The sequence below is a fragment of the Musa acuminata genome, chromosome BXJ1-11, assembly GCF_036884655.1.
Source record: "Musa acuminata AAA Group cultivar baxijiao chromosome BXJ1-11, Cavendish_Baxijiao_AAA, whole genome shotgun sequence".
NCBI lineage: Eukaryota > Viridiplantae > Streptophyta > Magnoliopsida > Zingiberales > Musaceae > Musa > Musa acuminata.
In genome coordinates this window covers 9664976-9677496 of record NC_088337.1, presented here as the reverse complement: position 1 = coordinate 9677496, position 12521 = coordinate 9664976, and the positions used below count along the sequence as shown (strand labels likewise).

Genomic DNA, 12521 nt, shown 5'->3' with positions numbered 1-12521 from the left:
ACCCTTAGATCAAGCAAGAAGAATCCTTTTGAGTACGAATTCACTAGCATTGACATATTCCGCATTCCTCGCCTCTGTTTTGCTTTAGATGCTCGATTAGGGGATTTTTTGTGATATTAAATTTTTTCTTGTAAATGAAGAAAAATACTCGTTTTTTTTTTTTTTTTTTGCCTCCAAAGTTACTGACGGAACCTTCGCCCAGACACCCAAAAATGGAAAACTGAACCCATGTTTAATACAAGAGTTACTTGTCTCATAACCTGAAACGTATGTAAACTTCGTAAGCAACACAAGTTCAATTGGAAATCTTGAACATTTTTTCTAGGAGAACAGCAGCAGTTTTTGTTGTATGCAAGAACCAAAAGTCACATCACACACATGTTACTCGGACATCGCACGACCAACATAAGTTCTATAACTACTTGAATCCTGTAGGATACAAAATGGTGTTCTTGCTCATGACCATAAAGCAAGCAGGCCAAAGGCAAAATAACCTAAGTTATTTTTCAAAAAAAATTAAATAAATCAGTTGGTAGATTCTTTTGCAAGTCTAATAAACTTTTGGTTCCATAATATGGTTAATCAACCAATGTCAATTAATTAATTAAAACTGCTGATTGCTAAACATATCAGAATGAGAACATAAGTGGCAAGTGTTTTACTAAAGCAAAGAGTTTTAACATTTTTCCAGGAAATAAATATAATCTCGATAATCAACAGTCCAAGTAAATATCTTCAGAATTTCTTCTTTACCTGTCAACGCCGTCTTTTCTGATCATCATCATCTTCGTCATCAGAGTCACCACTCTCTCGAAATCGAGGGTTCTTCTCCTGAGGATGTAAAATGAGTTTCCCTAATGGCAAAGAAAAACAATTCATGCCAACTAAGCAAAGAAAAAGATTTGCTTCATGAAGTAATGAATACCGGTCTTGAATCATGATCAGAGCTTCTCCTTGACTCATAACCTGATGTTCTTCTTGACATTTCAGATGCAGAATGCTCATCTTCCCTATTCCGTTTCCGATAATCTATTCACATTCAATGGATATCAAATATGTACTTCCATGTTTCAAAGCAACAGAAATACTTTACAATACTGAATGCACCATAAAACAAAACATGGAAAGCACCGACATTCAACATCTTTTTCATGACTGAACCGTAATGGAAAATAAATGTCACAAGATGATCAATCTGTAACCATATACCTCTACCATGCCGATGTGAACCACCATGACCATAGTCTCCACCATGCCTACCATCTGTAGTTGGATTATACAAGTTAGAATTGCGAAAGAAAGGTAACAAAAGGACTAATTATTCTAAGACATGTAAACATGAAACGTTTTGTGACATTTCACTAAACATAGCTAGCCAACCAAAGTGACACTCTTCTTTGACTCAGCAAACTGAACCTTAACAAACTCAGTGATAGATAAATTGACAAAAACAACAGCGGGAAATTGTAAGCACTCTACATGATTGGCTTACCCAACATGTGTACTCGTGTTATATCCTTTGTGGACAAGGTCTGTCAGAGTTTGATCATCTAAGACTCTTCCTGCTTAAGCTTCACTTAACTAGTGAAGACCCACAATGCTAATAGTTCAATTAGCAAATAATCTTTTCCACAAGTTCATCTCTTGCCTGAACTAGTGCTCCTAGAAACTTTATTTTCCACCAAATTGTTTATCTTTAATCTTCCTCCATCTCAGGCTTGGTCATCATAGTGAAGTCTAACTATATATATTTCATCTACCTAACTTTATCATATCCAGATGTCCATTGGAGTGCATATCCTGTTAGTGGTGACCATATGTCTTTCATGTCTTCGAGCGCCATAAAATATCTCATGCCATAAGTACAATCAACCGGCTTCCTCATGTTGGCTTCAACCGGGTGTTTGATTTTAACTCAACTAAAATCCAAATATTAAATATCATATAATACCATATAAAACATGAGATTGACTACAAGTGATGATGATTAAAATAGCCACTGAAGCCAAAAAAAGAAAACCTGTAGCCTCTAGCCAAAATAATTTTTTTCAGTAATTCAAACATGATGACCCTGATCTTTTAAATTCAAATAGTCTTGTTTAAATAACTAAAGAAGCCATAAGTCAATTGTTTTCAACAAAGTTCAGCACATGATGTATTCTCTGAAGAACATCAAGTACAGACAAGCCAAGGCTAGAACTAGAGGCTACAAATGTCAGCAAGTACAGACAAGGAACTAAATAAGAAAAGATTATACAGGTATATGGCACAAGAGAAGGACATCAGGTACAGAAAAGTGAGTCACAAATGCAGTGATTATAATAATAAAAGCCTACTGAAGTGCACAAACAGTTATCTGAAGTGTACAGATCTTACATGGCATAGGTGGTTGAAAAGCACTCAGTGCCCCTGCACCATAATCCACTAATTCTCTCTGTGATTCCAGCTCTCTCTGAACCAGCTTCCCATAGCCACCTCTACGTGATACTTGTTAAGAATATAAGGTGATAGACAAACTACAAAGTGATATTTGTGGTATAAAAATTGTAATCTACCTATTTGTAATGTAATAACATGTATTCCAATGGAATTTCAAAAGCATTTTCAAGAAGGATGCAAAAAAACACCTACTAGAAGACAAGTTTTGAACTAGCTTACTAAAAAACAACAAGATCCAACCATTGCAGTTAGACTGTTAAATATGAAAGTAAAATAAAAAGGTAATCAAACACAATAAGGTAGGTTCTTATAAGCAGGGAACCAATATAACCAACTCAAACATTAGTAAGAAAAACAACAGTTCACATGATGGATTTAGGGCTTAGGATGTTTGAAGGCAGTGAGTCACAAAGTTGTCTCCTAGACCTTGCATACTTGTTGGTACTGGGAGTTCCTGGGTAACTAAAATTTTCAGCATTTCTGTTCAAAGTGGGTTTATCAAGAATGATCATGTATATTTATACCACAAGTCAACTCATCCACATAAGGATAAGAGCTAGATTAAAATATTATCTATTGTTGCTATATTTTTTTACTTGCCTCAAACTTTTGATTAATTCATTAAAACAACAAGAGCTTGTCCTTACACAATATTTTTCTATTACTTCCTATTCTATCAGAAATTTCAAGTATTTTGATGCTTCAGCAAAGGAAAACCATCGATTGTTACATGTCCTTCATCTCCCACCGAAGAGTCACCTCTTAGAATTCTCTCATCTTGTAGCATTACAAACTATATTCAAAGAAAGGAACAACAAATCTAAAAACTAATGAATGTTTACCTTGAAAATCTTGTAGAACTTGCTGAATTACTAAAGTTTTAAGAAAGGTCAAATTGTATAATCAAACTGAAATGAAGAGAAATCTAACATAATTACTGTTTGCAATAAGAGGTCTTTTTTTTTGTAATAAATTATAATCATCCTCAAAGCCAGCTACTAGATGGTATCAGCTGGCGGATAGAACGAGGAGTACGACGGCGAGGAAGAAGAGGCTGCAGCACTCGTTGGATGGAGAAGGCATGACAAAGAAGAGAGTTAGACGTGGCGGAACACGAAGAAGCACCCCGTCGGCAAATCACGATAAGGGGAGGGTCCTCGCTTCGTCGGGCGGAACACTGTAGGGTGCCGTCCTTGCTCCGTCGAGCGAAACACAATAGGGGGCGGAGGGATCCTGGCCCAGGTTGGACTGCTGCTTCCCCTTCTCGCTCTCGCCGTCATCTTGGTCTTCTTCCTCACAGTCACTGAGGGCGACAACAACGGGGGAGCGGGAGAAGAGCTCAGCTTGGGCTGGATCCCCACCAAATCCGACTATCCCGGGAGCATTGCGAAGTGCCTCGCGGGGATAAGTTCGAGCTGGGGATGGAGGCGACCCATCGCATCGTCGCCTGCTCCGCCATCACCCCCTTTCCATCTCTCGATATGGAAAGAGGGTGATGGTTTCTTCTTCTTTTAAGAAGAAACCATCCTTGCCAGCTCCCCTGGATGGTTTCTTCTTTTTCTTTTAAGAAGAAACCATCCTCGCCCGCATGCAAGATGGTTTCTTCTTAAAAGAAGGGTGTACAGCTCGGTATGTCATATCATACCGTACCGAGCAAAGCCTGATACACCGAAATGATACAAAATTTAAAATCTTGGTTATAACAAAATGTTAGGGCTACAAAGAGAATTTTCCTATTCAGCATGTGAAGGTTTACAAGTAAATGGGCTCAGACAATTCTACAAATTAAATTTTAATTTAAAGTGCTTAGGGTCTCACTATATGGTTTTCATGCTTGACAATGAGCAATTAATAATCTAGATCATAACTGACAGAAGAATAAGACACTAAATTCACCATAAAACATATTATTGTAAAATGTAATTACATGTAATTCCACTCAAAGGATATCAGGATCGTAATCAGTACGATATTCATCTCTCACCTATGAAAAGAAACATAACATTGCATTAGGAAAATAATACTCTACTTATAGAAGAACAAGTATTTATAAGAAAAGGATAGATAGATAATAACCTGTCCACCACTTCGACCACGACCCCACTGCCTCCCTTCTTCAAATCCCCAATCAAAATCTACACGTATTGGGCGGTCATCAAGCATTGTGCCACTGATATATTTGACAGCATCCTCAGTATCCTCCCTAGAGTAGTACCTACGAAAGAACTCTTAATGTAATTAACTGTGGCTCTTAGATTGAATAAGAAGTCTAATGAGAAGAAATGATTTTGTTTCCTCAGAAAGGGAAATGACTATAAATTACTAAAAATCATAGAAGAAAACATGAACAAATTGATGGACATCATACTCTTCAGGAAGAATATTTAAGCCTGCACCTTTTTGTTTATATATCAGCATACTAGCTTAGATATACTTTCAGAAGCCCATAAGGGATATGCACTATAAAGGCAAAAGAAAGCCAAGAAATTCCTGCTTATAGTATAAACAAGAAAATATATGTGTGTGCGTGTGTGCGTGTGTGGTACTGTTAAGACAATCTAAAACAAATAATTTATATAAGAAGGATCTTGTCATTCCACAAAGAAACTACCTCAACCTATGTGTTTATGCTAGAAAACGTGATCTTTTTTCGTTCCCCTTTTCTTTTCAAACTTAACATGTAAAATGTTTGTCCAAAGCCAAAAGAATTGGATCACATAAGAATTCCTAAATTATATATAATTCATATCTCAATTTGTTTTAAACAAACATAAAAGACTTGTAGTTGTCTAATATTTATATTTGAGTTCATATCTGTTGGTTGTAACTATTTACATGTTCCTTGTTAATTATATATATATATATATATATATATATATATATATATATATATATATATATATGTTGGTTGGGTCATACTTGTTAACATTACACCTAAAGAAAAATATTATTTGCTATTTTTTTCGTCTGTCAGCAGATGGAACAAAACAAAAAAATTTAGCAAGGTTTTTTCATCAACATGGCCAATTTGTTGAAGAACCTGAAGTAATTTCCATTACAGACCAACCTATGCTCAACCTGGCTTATTAATGGTAGAGTTGGAAATAGCAATAAACAAGGTGCTTTGGGCATAAGCAAGATCATATTCGCACATAATTCACAAGTAAGGGGGTATTCATGGACTCAAACACAAGGCTATCAAGGTCACAGACCTTGATGAAGCTCAAGAAATGAAAAGGAAGTGTAGCTGACTAGAAGTAGATTCAACTTAGAGTTCTATCTAGTTCATTTCAAGTTAAAGTAATGCTTGTTGGCAATTGTTAATTGTTCAGTTTTAGAAAGGGCAAAGATGGGCAATAAAAGGCTCAATTTAACATAGTCACTTTTAATATCCAACAGCAACAATCCAAATAACTTGAAAATGAATAAACGTTAACCATCTCAAAAACATAATAAATTAAACAAGGGAAAGGGTTTCCAATACTGCAAATCCAAACATAAAAAATCCGATGAAAACATGAAAATTGTAATAAATCCAATCAACAGTTGCCATAAATCTAATTCTACATTCATGGAAATGCACGCCAAGTATTCCCATATTGATCTCAGCGAGGAGTCTCCCTATTGTCGAGGCCATTGTCTGCTTACCCATATTACGACTACTAAGTCCATGGAACTAAAGGCAAGACAGGTAAGCCACTAGCTTATTTCTAAATTTCGATAAAATCAAGTCTAACTAGATCTTGATTTAGAAAAAAAAAACATCAAATACCAAATATAGCAACCAAAAGTTGGAATCTTGAGAAGAAAACCCCATGTAGCAAAAACCTAGTATAATGCTCAACTAAAAAGTCGGTCACCGCAAAGCTTCAAACAGAGACGGAGGAACACATATTACAAGACGAAGCAGAAGCCACAGGGGGTTTTGCTGTTTTTATCCAGCCCCATGATGATCTTCTTGATCTCTCCGGCGCGAGAGAAGAGCTCGTACATCTGCTCCTCAGTGGTGTAGAACGACATGTTGCCGACGTAGACCGTCGTCGAGGTCTGCAGCGCGCCCTCATACTCCTCCTGGTTGCCCGGAAACCTCCTGTCCCGGTACGCCGATAGCTTGGCGAGATCCTGTCGACAAGCAAACGGGGAGGAAATCAATCAAACAACTCTGAATCAAAAGGAAGAAAAGGCAGCGAGACAAATTATCGTCGAACTCGAAGTCCCAACGACCTTGAACAAAGAAGCCATTTGCTAGGGTTACAGGAGCATCAGATCAAGAGTAGGATTCCGGTCGCTCTACCGATCAAGCTTGAAGACGACAAATGCGCGCGAGTTAGAAAGAGAGAGAATCTAGGGTTTTAAAGAAGGGAAAACTTGGAAGCGAGCATAAAAGGTGCGAAGCTTAACTGTAGGAGCGTAAAGGACGAAGGGAGGAGCGAACACAGCACAGAGAGAGCCAGAGAGAGAGAGAGACCCCAACCCCAAATGCATACAACTAGTAGACTACTTTGATATTACAAAAAGAAATTTAATAAAATATTAAATTTTCAAAAACAAAAAATATAAGATCATCTTCAAGAGTTCCACAAATGTCCTACTAAGTTCATCGGGAGGACAAAAATCAATAAATATCATGATAAATAATAATTTAGAAAAAAATATAGTAAATATAAAGAGATATATGGGAGTTTTGGTTATTGGGAGAAAAATTGAAGATAATAGTATGATTTTAGATTTTATAACTTTGTATGATCTTATAATTATTAATATAAAAATTAATATTTAATTATTCATAAGATTGATCATAATTATAATCAAATAATTTTTTCACTAAAACGATATATAAAGTTATTTGTATGAATTATAAAATTATACTCGATGACTGATGAAATAATATTAGATATTTATTATAAAAATTAAAAAAATTATTAGAACTAGATGATCGAATTTTAAAAATAGTAATGTAAATACTTTTAAGAATAAGATCAAAACAGATGTTACTTGGAACTTAGAAAAGGATAATATTAATATTGTTTGGACTAACAACGGTTAATAAGATTAAAAGCTAACGAAAATTTTTTTTATATAAATTAAGGATAGAGGCGTAATCTTAAGAATGAGTTAGTGGTAGTCTGAAGAAGTTTAAAAATAATTATTACTAAAAATATCATGTTTTAAAGATTGATAAAATTTTAAAAATAGAAAAAACCTAAAAGATATAAATAATCTAAAAAAAGGCTAAAAATGATTAATATGATAAGATATAAAGCATATGATAAATTTTATAATAAATTAAATACTAAAGATGATGAAAAAGATATATATTGAATTACTAAGGGTAGAAAAAAAAGTGTAAGGATTTAGGTAATATTAAATGTATTAAAGATGAAGATCAAAGAATATTTATTAATGATAACGGGACTAAGAAAAGATAAAAATTATTATGAATTATTTAATAAATATTCCACATAGTATTTAAATTAAATGATAAATAATAGTAATAGATTTAATCATTATAAATTTATTTATAAAATTAAAGTTAATGAAATAAGAAACATATTAAAGAAGATGAAAATAACAAGAGTATAAGGCCAGTTGATATCTGAAAAAATTTATGGGATAAAAGAATAACTTGGTTAACTAAATTATTTAATAAAATTATGAGATTTGGAAAGATGTTTGATAAATGAAGAAAGAGTTTTTGGTGCCAATTTATAAAAATAAAGGTAAAATATAAATTTATTCAAATTATAGAAAAATTAAAATCATAAGGTGAGTTTTATGCTTGGAACAAATATGATAATGCTTGAAACAAATATCTCTGAATATCAATTTGATTTTATGCTTGGAAGATTATTTATATAAGTTATTGATTTATTAATATAATTAATGAAAAAATATATGGAGAAAAAGAAAGATTTACATATGATTTTTATTAACTTAGAGAAGGCCTACAATAGAATTACTAAACATTTATTATGGTGAGTTTTATAAAAGAATGATGTATCTACTAATTATATTGATATTATTAAAAATATATATATTAATGTAGCGACCCATGTTTGAATTATAAGAAGTATGTTTAGTGAGTTTTCTATTAGTATAAGATTACACTAAAGAATCACATTAAATTTTTATGTTTGGAATTAATTATAAACATGAGTTATGGAGGTAAATCTTAGAAACTAAAGATTTTAGATTAAATAAGACTAAAATTAAATACATAAAATATAATTCTAGTGAATTTAAAAATAAAAATAGAATATAATTAAATTGAATAAACAAGAAATCCTTTTAAATAAAAACTTTAGATATTTTTGATTAATTATTTAATAAAATAGAAAAAAATTGATAAATATATTACTTATTGAGTAAAAATAAGATATTTAAAATGTCGAGGGACATCGGGAGTCTTGAGTGATTATCAACTATCTTTAAGATTAAAAGTAAAATTTTATAAAGTAATTATAAGATCAATAATATTTTATGGATCTAAGTGTTAAGCAGTTAAGAAAAAAATATATAAAAAATTTATGTTATCAAGATGAGAATATTAAGATAAATGTGTGGAGTTACTATAAAAAATAAGAAAAAAATACTTTTATTTATGGATAATTATGTATCATTTTGATAGAGGATAAATGAGAGAAAAATTATTTAAAATGATATGAATATATGTTAATAAATAAGACCGTGATAATAAAAAAAAAAAATTAGCGGTATGAAAAAGGTAGAAAAAAACCTATAAAGTTTTAGTAGAAACTATAAATAAAGATTTACTTTACTAAACATATAATTTTTTTACAAATCTCATTGACCTCAAATAGTAATTGACAAAAAATTTATGTAATTGACCTCAAATAGTTGGAGACTTACAAATTTATTCTTATTGGATCATATAATTTGATCAATAAATTAAGGAATTAAATAATTTCCAACCTTATGATAAAGAAAAAGATGTTTAGAGCATAAGAAAGAAACATCAATTTCCACTCTAAGCCAAATCAACAAGACAGTGTTTACTGAGAACCTGTGAGTCTACATGATAACGGAAGCACAAGTGAATGAGATGATATGGGCTCACATATTATAGTAGATGTGGATCAATGGCTTATGTAGTTTAATCACTTCTTCATTTCAGTAGATGTGGATTGCATTTTATTTTCCTTTTTACAGTATGTTAAAGCATACAAGGAATTGTAAGCTATTCCCAGAGGAGATTGCCGTCTGCAAATATCATCAGCTGAGAATACATTCACAAGTTACAAAATGCAGCAGATGGTCTCCCTCATGATCTGAACAGTGTTTGTCATGGCCAGCTTCACTACCTTGAACTGGTTCTTCCTGGAAGAACATCGTCCATATAAGGAGCACAGATGCAGCAGGATCGTGTGATGGATTCACCATTGTAGCACATCTTGATTCTTCTGGCAAGAACACTTTCGTGAAGCAAAGGTTTCCATCTACTCTAGTCACCATCGTGCTATGATCTTGAAACAAGGATCTTGTGAACTCATGTTCTAAACATAACAAGTTCAGTCAATCTATACTGTGATGTTATGATCATCGAGCTTAAAAAGAATGAGTGAAATGACAATTAAGAGATACCTCAGTGTCGAAATCAGAGGAAGAGTATGCGAAAAACCCTTTTCACTCGAACTATGTCAAATTGAGCTTTCGGCACTGGTTTGCAACATTTGATGATCAATCAAAAGCTCTTTAGACCATTCAAAAGCATCCTGCTAGAGTTCAATAAGCAAATATTGAGATATTTGTATATGTTTTTTTCTGAAAGAATATAAGATAGGATGCAGGAGTAACTGAAAAAGGATTCTTTCAGAAGTCTCATGTACTTCACGAAAAAGGTTTCTGAACTGGCCTATCGGTGTGGATTTGGCACATGCAGTTTCATTACAATTTAGTTACAGGTAACTAAAATTTGCCAAAATAACAACACAACTTGGGTTCTTGAATGGCTGAAACATGTAGGTTGTAGTTAATCGCTTGGTGATGGAGGACAGAGTAGAATTAAGGATTCCAAGTTTGTTCGACCAAGGCAGGTAAGCTATTAGATGATTTCTAGGTACTAAGAGTTAATTTAACAAAGATTTGCCATAAGATGGTTCCAACACACTAAGAGTTACTTGATATTATGAACTACTGTACGCTACATTAAATTTAGTAATGCGTTTCAAGGTCCTCTTAGGACGCCAGAGAACGACAGCAAGGATTCCCGAGCATGTAAAGAATATCATAGCTGTTCTATGAAAAGAACTAATCATAATTTGATATATTGTATATACACTATGCTGATTCTCAATTCGGAATTCTGATCCACGTTAGAAACCCTGCTATATCAATATTACATTGTAAGAATGTCAGACAGTTCTGGTAATCATTCCCTATATGTAGCAAGAATAACTTTTAATTTGATTGACTAGTCACATAGTTATGCTGGTGCAATTTTCCAAACCAAAAGGCCATCTAACCTAGCAATAGAAAGCCAATTTAGATGATACTTCAAAACAAGTGAAGAAAACTTAAGATGGATGGCTTGAGATATACACACAAACATGTAGCTGCATAGGAGTTGTTTTACCATAACTCACAGATAAGAACTCCACAGAGGGTTGTGGGGTGCTATCCAGAGGTAAAGAACTAAGCAGCTCGGCCACTGATGATTGTTTCAATTTGTTACTTTCCTCAAATTTCCTTGATTCTTCCAAACTTCTAACCAGCTATCTGTCATACGCAACAATGCTCACATAATGTTTCACCCAAGCCATTGTTTTTTCTTTTTAGAGGAATACAATACTGTAAATCCAACCTCACTGTAACATTACCATTTCATTTGTAAGACACTAAGTGATACTATAATATTATCATTTCACTGATAATATACTAAATGGTTTGTGTACATCTTGTACCCTACTCGTTGTCAAGAATGAGCTGAGGCTTGTGGCTTATTATTTGCTTCTAAGAAATTAACCACAGATGCTGTAATAGATAAATCAAAAATTGAAATACCCTACATACCATGTTGTCAAAAGTGTATGGATTATCTGAAATTATATATAGAAGAACAACATATAAAGATTAATGGTTTTGCACATTGACATAACTGTGATCTTATTTTGCAGGATGGGGCCAAAAAGTCTTTTTTTTAGGTAAAAAAACCTCAGAAGTTCCAATAGTTGGAGCTAACTTTTTGGTGCTACACCTAAAAGATTAATTAAATATGATAAATAAATTTGACATTCTGAGTGTTAGCACTGGAGATGCACTATATGGACGACAAATCACTCTTTGTAAGTATCTCTCATTATCTGTTTCTTGGACTTCAAAGTGTTCCCATCATGCCTTGTTATATATACAATATTCCCACACAAAACATATCACTCAAGTTTTGAAACGTTCAAGCATCTTAATTAACGAACAGGAAGAGCAGAATACATCTTTTACTCCCAAGGATCATAGAGGTATCACAAGTTCCACAAATATGTTCTGCTGTGAAAGGTAAAGAAAGATCACTCATTAGCAGCGCTAGAATATGTAGATTATGCTCACTATCAGCATCAAGCATGTTAAAAACTTGGAAACCAAAGTACTTATTTGTATCCGGAAAGGATTTATCAACAATTACCTCAAAACATATAGGTTTCTTGATTAGATCTTCACAATCACCTCGAACACAAACGTCTTACATGTATTCAAGAACGTTTCATTTTTGGAGAAGTACCTAAACCAAATGCAAACGAGAAAATGATAATCTAGAAAAGAGGAAAAAGAGATCAGATCAACATCCTGTGAATGGAATTTGCGAACGCCAGACATTCGATAGAAGTCCTCAAAGAAAAGCTCAAAACCCTCACGGCTGGTTCTCCCCGATCCACGACAGACGCTACGACCACTTCCTTACAAGGACGGAGTGCTCAAGGACGAAATGTTATCGGGTTGAGACTACCTCGTACAGAGACCCGGATCCGATAAGAAGCGGATCTTGGAGTTCAAACCTGATTCAATTCTCGGTCTAATCGTCAGCAATTGATCCCATATTGGCCCAATTAGTGAACGGTCTCACACAAAAG

At 33.5% G+C, this 12521-nt stretch overlaps 1 protein-coding gene and 1 long non-coding RNA gene across 3 annotated transcripts; both read right to left on the bottom strand.

Annotated features, from left to right (window-relative positions):
- Nucleotides 1-635: 635 nt before the first annotated feature.
- LOC135597176 (nuclear cap-binding protein subunit 2-like) lies at nt 636-6970 on the bottom strand. Its single transcript, XM_065089766.1, has 9 exons — nt 6841-6970; nt 6664-6741; nt 6338-6561; nt 4516-4654; nt 4390-4423; nt 2377-2481; nt 1210-1263; nt 926-1029; nt 636-831 (listed from the first exon to the last, which is right to left on the bottom strand). The coding sequence occupies exons 2-9, from the start codon at nt 6679-6681 to the stop codon at nt 757-759; spliced, it is 753 nt and encodes a 250-aa protein (XP_064945838.1). The 5' UTR covers nt 6682-6741; nt 6841-6970; the 3' UTR covers nt 636-756.
- A 2506-nt stretch (nt 6971-9476) lies between these two features.
- On the bottom strand, nt 9477-12369 carry LOC135597175 (uncharacterized). Of its 2 annotated transcripts, XR_010481151.1 has the most exons (4): nt 12266-12369; nt 12077-12172; nt 10042-10172; nt 9477-9953 (listed from the first exon to the last, which is right to left on the bottom strand). It is a non-coding gene; the product is annotated as an uncharacterized LOC135597175 (long non-coding RNA). The 2 variants fall into 2 exon arrangements; XR_010481150.1 differs by having other exon boundaries at nt 12077-12340.
- Between the last annotated feature and the right edge of the window lie 152 nt (nt 12370-12521).

Excerpts from the sequence above, each read along its gene's own strand:
- LOC135597176 (XM_065089766.1), bottom strand. Across the intron at positions 1,030-1,209 it reads TTCACATCGGCATGGTAGAG|ATTATCGGAAACGGAATAGG; the intron begins GTATATGGTTAC and ends GAATGTGAATAG. Across the intron at positions 832-925 it reads CTGATCATGATTCAAGACCG|GAGAAGAACCCTCGATTTCG; the intron begins GTATTCATTACT and ends TTACATCCTCAG.